The sequence below is a fragment of the Erithacus rubecula genome, assembly GCF_903797595.1.
Source record: "Erithacus rubecula genome assembly, contig: SUPER_Z_unloc_2, whole genome shotgun sequence".
NCBI classification, from domain to species: Eukaryota; Metazoa; Chordata; class Aves; order Passeriformes; family Muscicapidae; genus Erithacus; species Erithacus rubecula.
The window spans coordinates 1,749,279-1,767,607 of record NW_027635860.1 but is presented as its reverse complement, the minus strand read 5'-3'; the positions used below and the strand labels follow the sequence as shown (position 1 = coordinate 1,767,607).

The 18,329-nt window shown below is 37.3% G+C and overlaps 1 protein-coding gene across 2 annotated transcripts in view; it reads right to left on the bottom strand.

Annotated features, from left to right (window-relative positions):
- SLC27A6 (solute carrier family 27 member 6) overlaps window positions 1-17,472 on the bottom strand; it is a 37,116-nt gene extending 19,644 nt beyond the window's left edge. The window contains exons 1-4 of one of the 2 annotated variants that reach the window (XM_079331284.1): window positions 16,440-17,472; window positions 8,493-8,699; window positions 6,218-6,376; window positions 5,429-5,553 (exon numbers count right to left, since the gene is read on the bottom strand). In XM_079331284.1, coding sequence (XP_079187410.1) covers window positions 5,429-5,553; window positions 6,218-6,376; window positions 8,493-8,699; window positions 16,440-16,953 — 1,005 coding nt within the window. In that variant the 5' untranslated portion in view covers window positions 16,954-17,472. The remainder of the gene's footprint in view (window positions 1-5,428; window positions 5,554-6,217; window positions 6,377-8,492; window positions 8,700-16,439) is intronic. The other variant, XM_079331283.1, reaches the window with a different exon arrangement.
- Window positions 17,473-18,329: the final 857 nt, after the last annotated feature.

Below are 18,329 nucleotides of genomic sequence, written 5' to 3'. Positions count from 1 at the left end.
TTGACGAAACTGAAAGCAATCTCAGAATGGAAATATCTGAGAATGGAAATATCTGTTACATATAAAATATGATAAGACAGATGACACAGGATTTGCATTCAAGTATTTCATTCAAGGTGTGTATGTAACAACATATTCACCAGTTCCTCTATTGATACATTAGCCCAAAAAAATAGGGATCACGTAGTTTATTAGACTATAAGATGGGAGATTTCCTAATATTACTGATATAATACATTTTTCAAGATGCACATCATGTTCATTATTTAGTAATGCCTAATTATAAACTGCAACTAGATTTTTTGAGCAAAACACATAACCAAATTTAAAAATACAGATAAAAGAAAAGAGGAATGGTGTGAAGAACACATAAGAAAGACATAAGAAAGGACAGGAAAAGTAGGAAAAGGACACATCTTTCTAGTTCAGAAACGAGCTGCTTGCTATTTAATATAAATCACTCTCACCAGATTTTTAATAATCAATCTCCTGATAATCTATAAGAGTTACATTCTGAAAAAAGTTTTCTTTGTTTAGCTCTTCTAATAGGAAATGTTTTGTTTAGTTGTACTCCCATGTCCTCATAAAATATCTACCAACAAAAAAAAAAAAGTCACTGCTGTCTGTGTTCCACCCAGTAATATGAAGTAGATAACTGTATTTTTGGTGACTGTCCCAGAAACACACTAGTCAACACAAATCACACAAAACTTTTCAAAGCTCAGTTCAGAGAATCAAAGCACATACAGATTACTTCTTGGGTGCATATTACACACAGTATTCTGTGAGCAGTATGAAGCTTCCCTTTGTGGAAGCATGATTGTGATTTCCAGGCTTTAATAGAAGCACATTTTCTGCATGACTCCACTGGTTTAACCCAAAAGACAAGTCTAGGAAAAACTGAAAGCTGGAAGTAGAGAAATTCGTCAAGTTGTATGACCTCTTAAGTCATGATCCACCATGCTAGAACCAGTAGTTGACTTTGTAACAAACCTTCAGTGCTGTTTTGAAAAACTAATGTTTCCTCAGACATTCCTGAAGACATTTTCTACTAAGAACACCTGAAAAACTTTACCATTATTAGCAGGGAGATGAGAAAACCAGATCATCTGAGGGTACTAAGAGAGGTATGCCAGTATATATAAGTATCAGAAGGCAGAAAGAAAAATAGGTGTTATAATCTGCTTTAAAGCCACTTTTCAAAAATAACACTCTTCTTGTAGTTATGGCAGTTGTAAGTAAAATGTTTGCTGTGGCATACAGTCTGTTTTTTATAAGGTCAAATGACAGAGTCTAGAGAGAAAAAAAACAAGCCTCTCATGGCCTTTTCTCTTCAGATGTGCTGGATATACTCTTAGTCTAAAAGTTCTATTTTCTCTAACAGTATGTACAAAAAGCATTGATACTGCAGTAAATGAGAAACACCTTGGATTAAGAATGATGTCTTCTTATGGCACATGCAAATAGTTTCAGTTTGTTTTTCTTAAAGGATAGGTGACTAGAAAAATAGATTGCAAAATTCCCCCCATAAATTAAACTTTAATGACATGTAGAGATTCTTAGGAGCCTTCCCATGGAAGGTACAGATGTGGTTGTTTGTAACTGTGTCACATTATTGGTTTAGGATATTTAATAAAATATTTATGCCAAGAGGCTTGACAAATTTCCACTCCACATTTCAAGGATATTAAAGAACAATTTCCAGTACTGAACATAAATTAAGCTGAACTTTAATGAGTAATAAAATGTGACTACAAGTAAAACCTGCATTTAAGAAAAGTGCCTACTGACTAATTTCTCCTTGCTTATGTGACCATTAAATTCCATTCCTTTATGGAAAACTGCTTCTTGGTGAGACACAATGCTATCCAACTACATAAACCCCATCCTTACACTCCTTTCCATAACAATGGAGTCAACTTCAGGGAAATAAATATTCATGCTGTTTCCTTATGCCAATACAATTAATTTCTTGTTTCCTCCTTCTAAAGTACTATTATTCTAATACAGAAGAGTTTAAACACAATAAATCTCTAAGCATCTTCTCTGAAGTCACTTCAGAGAGCTTAATCCCATCCAAAGAAGCCTTGGCCAAAGTGTATCTAGCAGAGAGACTGTCTTGCCTCAGCTTAACAAAACAAAATCTGAAAGCTGATAAGCATGGTCTTATACACTTAGGTAACCCCAAGGAAATAAGAAATGTTACCTGTGCCAGAGGATAACACTGTCTCAATACCAAGTAGACATAAAAAAGGACACATATTAAATGAGAAACTGTAAGCAATGATACAATTATTTGTGACACCGACTCTGAATAGAAGCAGAAGTGAACTCCATTTTTAACAGAGAGCTTACCTATTTCGTGCAAGGTATCATAAATCATGAAAATACTGTTATACTGCATCACACCTTATAAAAGTAGAAAGCAGCACATAATGATTGACAACACTGATTTCTACCCTCTGTTTGTAACACTTTTCAGGATTCAAGTTGTCTTTGCAGAAAAGCAGGAAAGAGATGCTGCATTACCTTTCCCATCTTTCCAAAAGCTTCAGGATGCAATGCATTGTTAAACAGATCATTAGGTCAAATTTGAAATAAATCTGCAACTGCCTTTGGAAGGCCTAGTCTACAGTTCAGATGTTAAAATTTAAATTAGTTGCAAGCCTCTAAGGAAAACATATCCACAGATTAGTAGAGTTTCAAGGCTTTTGCTAAGAGGCAATACAGGGAGCTCTGCTATGCCAGACTCTTGTGGTTTTTCAGATCACTGTTCATAGAGATTTAGAGCAATGTCAGCCAGCAAGACCAATTTATCAATTTTCTGAATATTATTCTTCACTGCAGTAGTCAATGTCTTAGAGACGGATCCATTTTGTAGCTATTGATGGCTATTAGCTATCAATGCTGGTAACTGTATTTTCACTGCAATCAAAATGTTGCAGAAAGACGTCTTTGGAAGAGGGAAAGCATGAGGATTACTCACTTGGAAACCTAGAAAAATCTATGAATGTCACATAATGCCAGATCTTTTTGTACTTGTACCTAATGCAAAAAAAGACAACTTCCTTTTCTAACAAATGTTCTTTCCAGACAACAGATTACTAAACCAAACTGGATGCAGAATAACCTCAGAAAAAATCTGCTGCAAGAGTCTTCGAGAGCTGTTGCAGATGTGAGTGGGAGGCAGAACGATTAAACAGGATAAAACCAATAAGGAAAGCTCAGCCAAGAGCCTGTATACTACCACAGAGACTTGCCCAAAGTTCAATTCAGAATTATGAAATGCAAGGCCACAGTGTGGACTCCAACTGTAGGCAATATAACAATTCAAGTTTAGTGTTAAAGAAACAAATTAGGAAAATAAGGTAATTGCTATGGATTTAATCTCGATAGATTAGAAGGGCTTTGTAGCACTCTAATCTCACGAATGCTGCCCACGTAATATCCTGACAGAACTTTAAAACTTGCCATATCTTTCTCATGCTACTAGCACATACAGTACTTCTACATTAACAAAACTTAAAAAGGGAATCCAAATTATGAAGTTATTTGTCTTACTTGTAAACTAAGAGCAAGTTGCATAAGATGCTTTAAAACCTTCCACTTCTTTGTGTGAACATGTTTCTACTCTAGTTTTAACATGACAGATACTTAATATTTTTCTTCAAGTACCTAGCTGTCAAACTGACTTGTTTTATGATTTTAATTTTCTTCAAAAGGCTTAGCAAGCAAGCGAAAAAAGAACAAAATAAACCAAAATCTGTAGCCTCTCAGAAGAAAGAGTTCAGATATGCCAGCTCCTAGAAACTATGCACATAAATTAATAAATAGAATAGTTATATGATTAATGAATAGTTATTGATTGCATAACCATTGTATAGTGTATACAAATAGTTAAGAATGGTATAAATTACTTTATTTGCACAATTTAAAGTTGCTTTAACTTCATGGTGTCTTGGTAAGGATTTAAAAATGGAAGAGTTTGTTTCAGAAATTAAGTATATTCATGTATAATTTGTGCTTTAAGATAAAGGTTGAGAAAAGAAGCCACACTCTCCCTATACAGTAAGAGAACATAAAAGGGGAACAATTAATATCTCAGATTGCAAATATGGCAAAAGTTGTGAAATTTTGGAGAGAAGGGAAATGACTTTGTGGAAATCAAGTTAGCCTATAATGAAAAAAAAATATATTACATAAACTATGCCTCCCCAATCCTTGATTTTTCTTATGATCTATAGCTTGACTTTTTGTTATCCAGTAGTTTTTTTATTTCACTATAAAGTTAACCCCCCCCCCCCAAAAAAAAAATTAAAAACCAAAAATCCCAAAACATAACAAACAAACAAACAAAAAAATCAGAGAAGGCATCACTATTCTGGTTTCTTCTCAGCTCAGTGCTCTTCACTGGGTCATCACCTATACTCCCTTTGATTCACAAATTTCTGCTTTACTGAGGTACACATGGACAGTGCAGTAGGATGCATGACCCACAACTACATTGCTTAAATATACTTTTGAAAATTTTCCTAAGTGAAAAGCAATCCAATGACCTTTTCCGTTCTTTGGTCAGCAACCCAAGACATTAACGTTAATTATTATTCTGCTGGAAAACAAGACTGAATTGCATTCTCTCATTTTAGAATACTGCTTAAGGAGGATGTTAATAAATTTTCAGATTAAATACTTCGAGTTACTAGTATATTTTCTTAATAGAGGAGTCATTTTAATAAAATTCAATGGAAAGGAAATAAAACACTGATTATTTTTTGAAATAACAAAATGAAATTATGATAATGGCAAAGGAAGGCTTTTCAAAGAAATAACAGTTGCATTGCATCTAACTTCTGGACATTTTCACAAAATTTTTTCTGTTTTCCTAAATATTTGTTGTCTAGAACAGTTTTATCATTGCCAAAAAAGGCAAATGTTTCATCTTGAACAAAAGGCTGCTAAACTAGACTAAGCCTCTTACAAGTTTAAAAATACAATTTAGGTGGCCTCAGAATATGCACATTCCACAAAAAAAAAGCCAGTGCTAAAACATAGCACACAAAATATGAGACCTCTGACACTCTCAGATGCCAAGAAACAAAGTTCTGAAAATTCAGAAAAGGCATTGAACAGTAATCCTGTTTTTTCAAACTTACCTTGCAAAATTCCATGAAACAGTACTTTTTCACCAAATTATACCAAATTAGTTTTTAGTCTCACAATCATTCCTTGTAATTGTTTTAGTATATCTTCATGATTCAAGCAATTGTTTTTAATACACGCCTACATATAATCAAATATTTGCAGAATCTCGCATAAAAGCAAGGGCAGAAGGACACGCTCAACACAGTTTAATTCCCTTTTAGCACACCCACGTGAAGAACAATAAATGTTCTGACAGACAAGCAGGCATCACTTTGATTCCACCTACCACTGGCTGATTGCAAAGGTAGCGGCAAAGTTCCCCAATGTACTGGATGACAGTCACGTTGTACCTTCTGCAGTCACTCCAAAACTGACTAGCTGAGAACTTCTTTTTTAACACACAGGTTGCACCTTCATGGAAACAGCAAGGAAGATCAAATTAAGCAATTGCTCTGTGTGGCAGCTTAGCTATAAAAAAGAACATCTGAGGAACTAATACAGCCTCACCTGGAGAATTATTTAAGTTCTTTAAGGGGTATTTCAGCTGTTTTATTTGAAAACGTGTTGGTAGAGAAAGAAGGGAGAGGAAACCAGCCTCCTGGCTGAGACAGTAACACAAAAGATCAGAGCTTAAAAACAAGCTTCTCTTCTTACAATACTGTTAGGTGTTGTAACATATTTTAAGAGTTTAGCCTTAACGCCTGTGTTCAAGCATTTAATTGAAAATATCCAGAAGATTCAGTCTGATTAGTAAATCATTTGGGTATTACTGAAGCCTTATTTCTCAAGAAAGTATTCATCAATGCAGATTCAGGCCCATAATTAACCCATAATACAATTATCTTGATCTTTCCCTTGCTCTGACTTGTACTTGATGCATAAGGAAACAGAAAATATTGTCAGAGAACTTCAAATAAATCTTTTTTATAAAAGAATCCTTGAGTCCCCTCTCCCCAAAATACACAGCTATTAAAAAAAAAAAAATACTCATTGCATTAGGGTATTAACCTAAGCATGTTTTGTACATTTTATAATAATTAATTCTCTATTAACAACAAAAGCAAGCAAGCCTTACCTAGTTCAATGCATCCACCAATGCCAAGGAGAGAAGCTGCACTGTGATAAAGAGGCAGAGTAATATAAATGACGTCTTCTGAAGTAGCACCAAAAGCCCACAGTCCAGCAGCTCCTTTAAGGATCTGTAAATGACTAATGACTGCTGCCTTTGGAAGACCTGTAATAAAATCAAAATAATGCATTAAAGCATTTCTTAAGAGAAATTTCTAAAGAGAATCTGTGTATAAAGTCTCTAAAATCATAAAAGAGTCAGTTCTTTCTACTGTAATCAAATTGTCAACCATCTTCTGAGATAGCCATAAATAGACAATTGGTTGTTTAATACAACATTGCATATTTCTGTACACATAAAGATTAGCCAGGTTGTAACCTCACCTCTTTGCTATTTAGTTTGACATCACATCCATTCAAGTAAGTAGGAACATGAAGAAACTCACTGGTTTACCTGCTAGCAAATAATATAGAGCAAGAAGGGAAAAAACATTTACTCTAGATATGGACTTCTTTTAGCATAAAGAGGCATCACACTAGCTCTTTTTAAGGCAAAAGTCATAGTGACTATAAGGTAAATAAGGAAGGTATGGGATCTACAAGGAGTAGACAACACAGTGGATGCTTATCTAACAATCAAACCTCTTTCTATTTGCTTCAGAACTCTATGTCTATGATGAATTATAAACAGAAAAAGAAAAAAAAAATCACTGAAAAGACCACACCAGTGATATTCTTCTGAATGAGTTTCTTCAAGTTCAGCACAGCATTTCTCTTCAGTAACATGCAGACTCACAGGCAAGGGCTTCTTAGGCTACTGATCTGGTACCTATTAATCTGAGTAGGGAAGGTGATCTTACATAATATATGTGTTCTCAAACACACACAAAAATTTCAGTCTGAGTCAGGCTGATGATGAAAAATTGTAATGATTCATAAAGTTTTCACATCTCTTCTAGCAAAGCTATTGCTCATTTCAAGACTTAGCTAGAGCTGGAAGTATAATCTGTGGAGAGTCTAGCTACACCTCAAGGCTATTTCACTTTTCTGCACTAAAGAGAAAAGGGAATATGCCTAGGTTTCCAATAAAATATTTACAACAAGAAGTTTTCCACAGTATTTACTTCTGCCTTTACAGAGAGACTACTACAGATTGTGCAAAACACTCCTTCTCTTTTAACTGAGATTATCAGTCATTGGTGTACCAAAACATGGAAAAATGCTCAGTTATTCAGAATTAGGTATTCCATACTCTTCAATCTAAACAAACCATATGGTTCGAGTTACATAGTCCATAATAGAAATTCCGTGTAAATTAATGTATTATATACAAAGTTTCAAAAATATTTCAAATTGCACATAACTGAAACATCAGACTTCACACAGATATTCTAATTGTAAGAACAAAATCATCCCACTTGGATAATTCCGTAATATTTTTTAGCAAATTTTAACTCCCAACTCTTAACAAGAAAGCTTAACCATATTTCTAGTAGTAGCAGTACAAATAAAGCCCCATCTCTTGACAATATTTATAACTTCCTAACTTTTTTATTGGAGATTGATGTTCTCATTTCCTAATTTTTCCTGGAACCTGAAGCAAATAAACTTAATTATTACTCATATGAAAGAACAAAGCCCAAAGCACATATGCATTTTCAGTCTTCATGTGGCTAAAACCCTTGTGTCCAACTGAATGAGAATGCCAATCCACTCATCTTAAAAACATAATGCTGCCTTTCATGTCAGTGATCAGGTTTTTTTAAGTCTTAGCTTCTTAGCTGCTGGAGCACAATTCAGACATCTGTTTCTAAACTAAAAGGCTAGTAACTTAATCCTATTTTCTGTCTCTACAGTGACCTCCATAAAACATGACTTGATGAAAGAAAAACAAATGTCTATTTGCAAGCTTCAAGACTATTTTTTAAAGTTTTAGGTAAAATCTTAATTATTTTAGCTAGGCAATATTATGTAGTCACAAAATACTATCCATTATGATTGTAAACTGACAAAAAAAAACAATGTTTTATAAACACTTTAGCTGTGTAGTAGTAAGAGGTAAAGCCTCCCACACTATTTGTACAATGTGGCAGAAAAAGCAAAGGGAAACCCATAAACCACCAAACAGAAACACCTACTTAAAAGAAATATGGGTGTTTTTCTATAGTAATGCTTCTAGATGAGAAACATGACATTTTGCTATTGAGAAACTTGATTTTCAGAAAAATCAAGTTTCTAAATGAAAGCTGAAGGAAAATATAGACTCTTTAGCAGATCTGTACCTGTTGTTCCTGAAGTAAATATGTATAAAACAGCTGACTTGAGGTTGTTGGCAGAGCATCGATGAACTGGAACAGGGTCTTCAGATGCAGCTTCTATTTTGTCTAAAAGGGTGTGCACACCTGGAAACCTGGAGTCTTTGGCCATTATCCAAACATTAACATCTTTTTGAAGTTTAGGAAGAATTTCTTCCAATGTCCCAAGCAAATCTTAAAAATGAACATGAAATTATGTTACTTCCCTTATGTCTTCATAAAACTAGAGAATAAATAATTTTTTCTCTTAAAATTTTACTTCTTACAATGCAAAGAGAAATGCAAGTCACCTCATGTATATAGATTCAATAAAATACAATGAAATAGAATGAAAATCTGCTGAAAACAGGATATAATGTGCTAAAAATACTGCTGATCCCACATTCAAATGCTCAACTAACTCTCAAGGCAAACTTGTGAGCCTTGATTACTACTTCCTATTGCACACGTGATTTTAGGTAACCCTTAGTCATTGTTAAGACCAGAATGAAGTGTAGTTAAGTTTCAACTTCAAATAAATCTTTAAGAAATCCATGCAAGGCAGATATATACATAACTGGTAATTACAGCACAGGTTTCCTCAGATGCCCTCAACGGCAATCTCACGAAAGTGACTAATTTAAAAAGAAACAGCAGTTTAACTAAGGTTTATTCTGTTGCCTTATCAGAAAAGAAACAATGAGAGAAGTTCCCAGAGTAAATAAAAAAGAAAATATATAGAGAGGCCAATCCTTAAATAATCCATTTGACATTTATATTTTGAAGCATTTTTACAATGCCACTTTCTCAGAAGACTGCATAGTCATTAAAGTACTAATCCAGGAAACATATCAAGAACAGGAACAATACTGCTTTCAATAGAACCTAAGTGCTTTGATACATCTCAGTCTAAGTAATTAAAATTGCAAATATTCCTATTTACTTTATTATCTCAGGTTTCATAATGAATAAACAAAGTTGACATGACTCACCCGGAATCTCACAAAGAGCCAGCATCTGAAACCCTGATTTCAACTCCAAATTCACTTCACAAATATTAAATATGGACAACACATGCATAAATTTTATGCCAAAACAACTGAAGATTTTGAATCTTTCAGAAAGCTGCATTTCTAATGACAGACTGATGTAGTTATTTTAATTCATAACATACAAATCTGTATCTCTATTACTATTATAAACTAAACATGTTTTTCATACCTAAAGCCTACAGAGTATAAGTTTTATATATTTTTGAGCATTCAGCAGATCTGAGGTAGTGTAACATTAAAAATTTTGTGTTCTAACTTCCTAGTACTGCAGAATGATTTCAGGAAGGAATCACCCAAATAATTTTAAAAATCTTAAAGATGGACAGCATCCTGATTAAATTACTGGAGTACAAGTCCCATTATAGACAGCAACAGAGTGAAAAAATTTAGATAAAAAATAATGTTAAGAAGAATAGTATTAACTACAGAAAACTGATGCCATGAATGTCAAGGTTCCTTGGCACATTAATTCTGTCCTGCTGCTGTATTATAGAATCAGAGCATATTTTTGAGCAATAAATAGAAAAATACAACTGTACTATTTCTAACACGTATTAATAAACCAAGTGTGATAGAATAACTATGTATGTATTACTTTTTTTATATTGAGTTTTGTTTTCCTATTACACACGTCTCTCAAATGTACTAAGGATAACTTGTGTAGGTGCAAGTTAGACTGAGAACCTAGCAAAAGAAACAGAGGTGTTGGAAGTGACTGGAGTTCTGTTTAGAAAAGTAGTAAGAGATCATAGCATTCTCTGCCAATCTTTATTAATGCACTGGCTCCATCTACAATGCAAGTCTGTCAAAAAGAAGAGGACTTGCCTCTTCTTTTTCTTTTTTCCCCTTTTCGCGCATCAAAGGAAGAAAGATGACAAGTATGAATTTCAACCCTGCAGACACACTCCTTTAAGATTCAGGAATGAGATGAGGACACATTTCCCTTTAGTAGACTAAAGCTTATTTACCCCAAATGGTTAAGATTAATTATCATATTAAACATACACATTCTTTATTTTTTTTCCAATGGCTCCGGAGTTTTTACTGCTATTGAACAATTAAATTATTACACAGCATTATTTTTCTTCTGTGCTCGGGAATCTAGTACTTGGAACAATACGTGAACAGCTTGTAATTAAAAGTTATCATGAAAGAACCTTCTCAGTAGATAGTAGAGAACAGCAGAAACAATAAATGATTTCCCAAATTAAAAAAAAAAAAAAAAAAAAAAAAAAAAAAAAAAAAAAAATTAAACCAGCTGTATCCAAAGTGCCAGAAACTGAAAGTTACTTCTGGAACATACATCCGATGGGGTGTCTGGAGATGACTCTCAGTTGTACTAACATATTTCCAAACACTAATTCTAATGATGGTCAACTAGTATTTGTTCCCCAAACAGAAAACTTCTGTGCCAGACAGAAGTCTAGTCTTTACATATCATTTTTTCCACCTCTCAGGAAGACACAGCCTTCCTGGAAAATCTACAATTTGTGTATTTCTAGAGGTACCTTGTATTTGCACTTCATATAGAAAAGCAACTACAGTGAAGCAACTCAGCTTTTTTAACTTGGAGTTTCACTCAAGTACTTATTTACTTTTTACACTAAGAAAGTATATTCAGATTTTGGGTTACTTGTTTTGAGAGAAATGTCCCCTCATACTAAATTTGGCAAGTTCCATCTGTGTTCCTTACATTGCTTGTATACAAATGTTCACCATTTACTAATTATTTGGCTCCTACTGGGAAAAAATATCTGGAATTGATAGGGATGGATACAGTTTCCACTTTTGTTTGCTTTCCTTCTCCTCTTACTTTTAAAGCACTATTCAACAAAAGTTTGTGAAACTGTTACTTTATATTCACATGAATACGTACAGTAACATCAGTTACATCTTTTGAGAAAGCAAGGAAAATATGTTTTGAACTACTGTCCTAGGCTACTAGTTGCACAAAGGTTTTTTATTTTCTAGCAGAGAGATCATGCAGGCTGTTGGCACGGACATAGTCCCACGCTGATGAAAGGAATACATTAGATTATAAGATCAGTTTGTACTGAACAGAAAGTCACTCAGAAAGAAAACTCCAAGAAATGATTCTTACATAACTTTGATGTGTACACTGGCTGATATGCTCAGGAAGTTGTTTCAAGTCCGAACTCTTCCCCACACTGTTTGCCACCAGAAAATAATTGTTACTTGTATTTGATGCCCAAAGTGATTCAGCATGGCTGAGCAAAGTAATAATAGCAGAAAAGTCACTGTGGCTCAGGATCAGTGCTGGAATTCTGAGGCACCACTAAAGGCAGTAAAAGCAATAAAACATAAACCACCATGAAAATCACAGTTGGCTCTTTTTTCCACTCAAAGACCATCTGGGACAGGATACAGACTAGAGTAGAAGCAAGTGAACAAAGAGATATGGTGTCTAACAGAGCAGGTATCTTGCAGAGTTTTTCTATGGTCCCCTTGCAATAAATGCTTAGGTCTAAATAGCCTTTTAATCAAAATAGATAGAATTCATTTTGATAGAATCCATTGGTTTTTTTCATTCAGTGGCTAACATGACAGATGAGACTTCTACTTGTATGTAACATCAAATTACTTAAATTTATGTATACCAAAAAATACATTGCTAACTCTCTCCAGGACATGGGCATGCTTCTGTCTGGCTCAGAATACACTCAGCAGCAGCAGAAAGCACTGCCAATGCCTCAACAGTAAAGAATCCTGCCCAGAAAAATGCAATACAGCTGGGAGACGTACCTCTGTACAGAACTGCAAAATCACAAGATGGCTGTGAATAGAAGGGGCCTCTGGAGGTCACCTCAGTCTGATCTCCCTGCTCAAGCAGAGCCACGTAGAGCAGGCTGCCCACACGTGTCTGTGCAGCATACACACTCCCTTAATAGCCTTTGTTATCAGGACTGGTGCAAATCAATCTGATGGAGTTTAGAGAGCAATCCTTTAACAGCTGAATCCTTGCATCACAAGTCATGATGGCAGTCTGTGATGTCCTGCTCTGGGCTAAACTCTGCCCAGGAGGAGCAGACTAGAGATACCCTGGTATATAAATTCCATTTGCATTTCTGGTGGGTCACTAAACTGTGTGTGCTGTTTACTAGTACTGCTGTTACACTGCTATAGATGCAATGATACAACAGATGCTGAGTAATCCCTTCTTCAAGAAAGACTTCAATCAATAGAAATATTCCCCAAAATGGACATAGTGTTTTAAAAGATGTCTTCACTTAAAGCACTAATTTACGTGCTCTTGTTGTTGAACCAACAGCTTTTAAACAACTAAGGGTAACCAAGTCTGGCAACAAATTTGTAAGAATGAACACCTTTTGAAAGAGAAGAAGATACAGCTTCTTTCTTTCTCTTTCACAAGTTCCTCATTGACTTACAAGTTAGTTAGCTAGTGTTTTATCAAAAATGCAGTTTGAAACTCTAGCATTTGAATCTCTTTCAAGAAACATTCCCCAAAATGGGAGTGGTGGGAGAAAATGTTTCTGGGAATAGAAGTGTGAAAAGGTTAAGTAAGAAATTAAAGCAAGAGCTAAATACTCTGAGAACACAGCAGAAAAATGAGAGTAGTTAAAGTAAAAAATTCTATCTCTGACACAAAGAAAAATGAAATTACTGGAAAGGAACAGAAAGACGATATACTGGCAAATAATAGAATCTGTATTTGCTTTTTACCCAGAGAAGACAAAAAATTGATTTGATTGCACTAAATGAATTAAAAGAGCATCAGTGTCATAGAAAAAAAATCAGACTTTTAGAGATTGCCATTTCATATAAGAAACTAACAGGAGGAAGAAACTATGAAGTTCTTGTAACATATCTGGGGCTTAAGAATAAAACATTTAGCTGCTGAGTTCATAGAATACAATAAGGCAAAATCAAACCCACAAACTTAAATACTACTGAAACACTCTGAAACTAAAGTTACCAAAAGCAATCCAGGTATAATGAATTGTCAGATCAGAAAAAAGACTGATTCCAAGTGCTGAAGCAGAGACAATACTAATTGGATGCGGTAACCAAACCACAATGCCTAAAAAATATGCAGGCACACAACAAAAGTGAGAAGTAAAAAGCTACACATGAGAGTGATCTTACAAGAGGCACTATGAAAAATGGAACCAGGTATGGAAGAAAATGCAGCCATAAATAGTATCAAGCCTAATTGCATGGAGATATCACATTTGAAAAAAATAAAAGCATTTTCAAAAATAAGGTACAAAAGGCTTCAAGATGTAATCATCTCACACAAAGGGAGGCTACATCATCATTCTGAACAGGAAAGATTTAGCCATAAACAATCATGACTGGGAACTGCTTCAGACAGCAGCTGAAGATGGAAGGTTCCCTTCAGCATAAATGAAACCTTATTATTAACTAGATATACAGTAAGATATAACACTAGAACCTGTATACAGGTTTGTGTTCTAATGTGCTATTACAGACAAGTGTTTCAAAATCAAATTTGCTCTTGCTGAGCGCAAGCAGCCAAATTGTTAAGGGGGTAATTTCTGTCATGTTGCAGTCTATGAATAAGACCAAAGGTCATCCAAAACATGGAAGATATAATCTGTAACTTTTTTAAGAAATACAATTGCTATGCTAACCTGCATTTCTTTGTGGAGGGTGAAAAACCTTTGTATTTTTTTAAAGGAATTTCACTATGCAGAAATACTGCCATTACTTACTATTCTCTGATTTAAAAAAACAGTCTTAATGATGCCTGCCTATCACAATGACAGATATTAGACCACAAGCTGATTGGTTTTAGTGCAAATATGCTGAAAAACAAAATACACCATGTTCAACTTATCCAGACTTCTATGAAAATGGTGCCATGAGGAAAACGAACTACTCATGTCTATTGATGAGGAAGAATCCCTCGATACTCACACTAACATTGGATGAAAAGTTGTTTAATAGACCTCTAAGAATTATGTAATTGACTGTGTAACCCCAGTGTTAAACATTGCTCTGCAATTGTTACAAATATTAGGGGGAAATTATTTATCTATAATAATTAGGTGCAATGTTTTTTTTCAAGAGTGGTATGAGTTAGGCCTCACAATCACTGGTCTGTGCATAAACTTGCAGTTGCTAAATCCGGACTCCTCTGAAACAACTTTAACTCCTTTCACTGCTTTAAAAAAAAAATAAATAAAAAACAAACAAACAAACCCAAAAAAAACCCAAAAAAAAACCAAACCACAAAAAAAAGAAGCCTCTTAGTCTGAAGAAAGATACTGAGAAGACTTATGGGACAGACAGATTTACAGCAGAGACTAAAAGCCATTAATACAGTAAGAAATACCAGCCAAATACCAATACCAATTTTTGTCTGCACAGAGGTCTTCCCTTGAGAACAGAGACAGAATCCCAGAAGAACCTAGTTCAACATAGTTGCTCTTATTATCAGCTGTCAGTGACAAATTAAGAGTGGAGAAACACTGTTCCTGGCCCTGCTCTACAAATGCTTTTTTTAAAAAAAAAAACCTTCCCTCTGATGCAAGCTTAGATCCAAAGTTTCTCCCTTACCACAGTCAACGAACAGGAAGTTCCTGAACATCCATTCCCTTCCTCAAATCATTCACCCTAAAGTATATATTCATAAAAAGAGCTAAACAAGATTTTTTTAAATAAAGTAAGAAAGCAAAATTAAAAGCTGTCAGTTCAGAAGCCTTTTTATCCTATATTTGGATTATATTTAAATTGGCTTTTGTTTCATTGGCTTGTTTTAATTACCAAACATCTTAAACCAGCAAACCAGGTAGAATCAGAATGACAATATTTACAATTTTAAAATGTGCAAGGAAAAAATCTCAAATGCATTTTTGAAAACACAACTTCATAGCAGCAGAGAACAGATGGAAGAAAATTCTATCATTTGGGTGTCATGGGTGTAAACCCCCGCAACTTGTGTAACAGCAGTAAAACAAGAAAATGTGCAACAGAAAAATGGCAAAGGAGAGTTGAAACAATACTTTTAGAGAGATGAGACAACATTAATACACAATATTTTGATATATTTTCTTCCAATCAAGTGTCAGGCTTCTGTGTGGTCTTTGAGCCTTGCAGGTTCATTTTCATTAGATCATAAATGATATGGCAAATTTATACTTTGGATCTGTCTTCAGTTTATACATCTATCTGACTAAGCCAAATTTGAACATCCAATGCCCAGGATACCCACAAGATTTTAAATTCTTTTTCAGCATTTAATAAAAATGTAATACTCCAGAAGGTTGCAGCACACACTACCATCCCTATTCAAAACCAGCAATTTTTTCTACAATCCAACACCAACTGTAAGTTTGTTATTATGAATCAACCTCCTATGCACTGTACTCCAAAAACTTAATTCCTGGAAAATGTCTGCAAACAGCTGAGCAGCAGAGGCTGTACAGTCCAAGCTTAGTGTTTCCAATTTTGCAGTGGTTTGATCAGTGGAAAGATGGGGAGATAGTACAAGAGAATAAAGTACACTACCTAAATAAGATTAAATTTGACTATTTGAGAAGTAATGGACAAGTATTCCTAATAGATCATTTTAATGCTTTTAGAACCCTTTAAGCTTTTACTGAAGCAATTAAGCAGTTGGAACAGGCTGCACTTAGATGCTGGAAACTCTTCTGCAACACATATTTTTTTAAGGAAATGTTAAATGGTTGTTCACAAAGCATGGATACAATTGATTCTGCCTGAGAGGCTAAAACTTTATAAAATCTTCAAGTCCCCTCCAGCCCTGTGTTTCTTTCACATCTGTAAATCAGGTCCCAATAAACTATCAGGAGGGCCAGATATTTGTGAAGATGTGACATTAAAGGCTTTGGATGTAGGAATGAGGAGCATACCCTACCTGCTCCCACAACCAGTATCTTGGGCTCACAGCTACTGACACAGTGCAGGAGAGATCTGAAGCGGACATTGAAGTTGAGGAACGCCACCACGCAGCCCAGCTTGGCCAGTCCGAACCACACGTGGATGAAGTCTGGCTCGTTCCCCATCAGCAAGGCCACCGTGTCTCCCTTCTGCAGAGCCTCGTGCTGCAGGAACACCTGCGCTATCCTGTTACTCCTCCGGTCCACATCCCTGTAGCTGTGAACGGTCCCTTCGTAGATGAGGAACGGTTTGTGGGGCTGCTTCTCCGCCAGCTTCACGAACTTGTCTAGGACGGTGACAACCCTCCCTTGCAGCCGGTACATCTCCATCCTCAGCCCATAGGTAAACACTTTGAGCAGGTATCTCAGGTCGGCCCAGAAGTAGGGGAAGAGGAGTTTCTGGATGAAGTGCAATGAAAGAATCCCGACAGCAGCCCCCGGTACCCAGGAGGGCGGCACTGGGAGCGGGTACAGGTCGTCCCAGCCCCGCATCTCCCCGCAGCCGGGCAGCCGGGCACACGGCCGGGCAGGGCAGGGCGCGGAGGCGACGGCCGGCCGGGGCTAAGGCTCTTCCCGCCCTCTCCTCCTCCGCCGCGGGACGCCCGGGCCAGCACCGCTCAGGAGCCAGGGAGACAGGGAGCACCGCCGGCGCCCGCCTCAGGCAGCCCCGGCACGGCCGGAGCGCCCGCCTCAGGCTCGCCGCACCTGCGGGCGGCCGGCGGAGCGGGGCGGGAGCGCCTGCGCGGCCCGCGCACGGCGGAGGCCGGACACCTTCTCCCCCCTCGGCCCCGGCACTCACGGACAGCGCCCGCCCGCTGCTGCTGCTGCCGCTGCCGCTGCTGCCGCTGCTGCTGCTGCCGGCGAGGCGGCGGCGGCCGCTCCCTGAGCCGGTTGCATAAGGCGCGATCTCCCTCCCGCCCAAGCCCTCGGCCCGGGGTTGGCTCCCGGGGAAGGTGGCGGCGGCCAAGGGCAGGAAGCCTCGCCCCGGGCCCAGGCGGCGGCTCGGAGCTCCGGTGGGGGCGGGCACTGGGGGCAGGTGGCTCCCGCCGGCCGGCCCGCCCCGCCTCGCCGAGCCGGGACCCGCCGAACCCCGGAGCTCGGCTCCGCAGAGCCCCGCAGAGCCGGGACCCGCCAGGCCCCGGAGCTCGGCCCCGGCCCCGGCCCCGGCCCCAGGGGAGCGGAGGGGAGCAGGCGCCTGGAGAATGGAGCTGTGTTCTTGACTCTCTCTAGCACTATTTCTTTCTGTTTTACCACTAAAATCGAGGCTTGATTAAATTAAGAATGTATAGACACAGGTCTGTATCCTGGGGTGACTAGAAGGACCCCAGTCGGAGGTTTCTTCCCAAATTTTGCCCTAAACCGGGACAGTCTGGTATACGAACGCTGGCTGGACGTGCATTGAAAACAAATTCAAGCCAGCCCCGGCAAGTTTAATAGTGCAAAACTAGATTATGAATAGATTTCACGCCTCTTTAAAGGCGAACCTGTCAGTAGGCTGCCAGGTTTTTATTGATAGTGTAGTGTTCCTTACTTGGAAAGGGCAGTGGATGTGTATGTTCTGTACTAGCTAGGTGTACATTTACAGAAAGAAGTATTGAGTTTGTCAGCTGGTGAGAATCACTTCTTACAGGAAGACGTTCTGTAAGAACACAGAGTTCCAGCTTATGTTTCTTAGGTGGAGATAACTTAAAGGGCCAGAAATTTTAAATTTCTTCGAAGTAACTAATAGGTAGATTAAATGCTGCATTAACTTGTGCTTAACATACAAAAACTCACTGTAGGTGTTTGACTGTTGGAATTTGGCTGTTGTTAATTGCTACAGAAATGCGCATAAATAATGAATAAGGGGAAATGCCGTGACTTGTAAG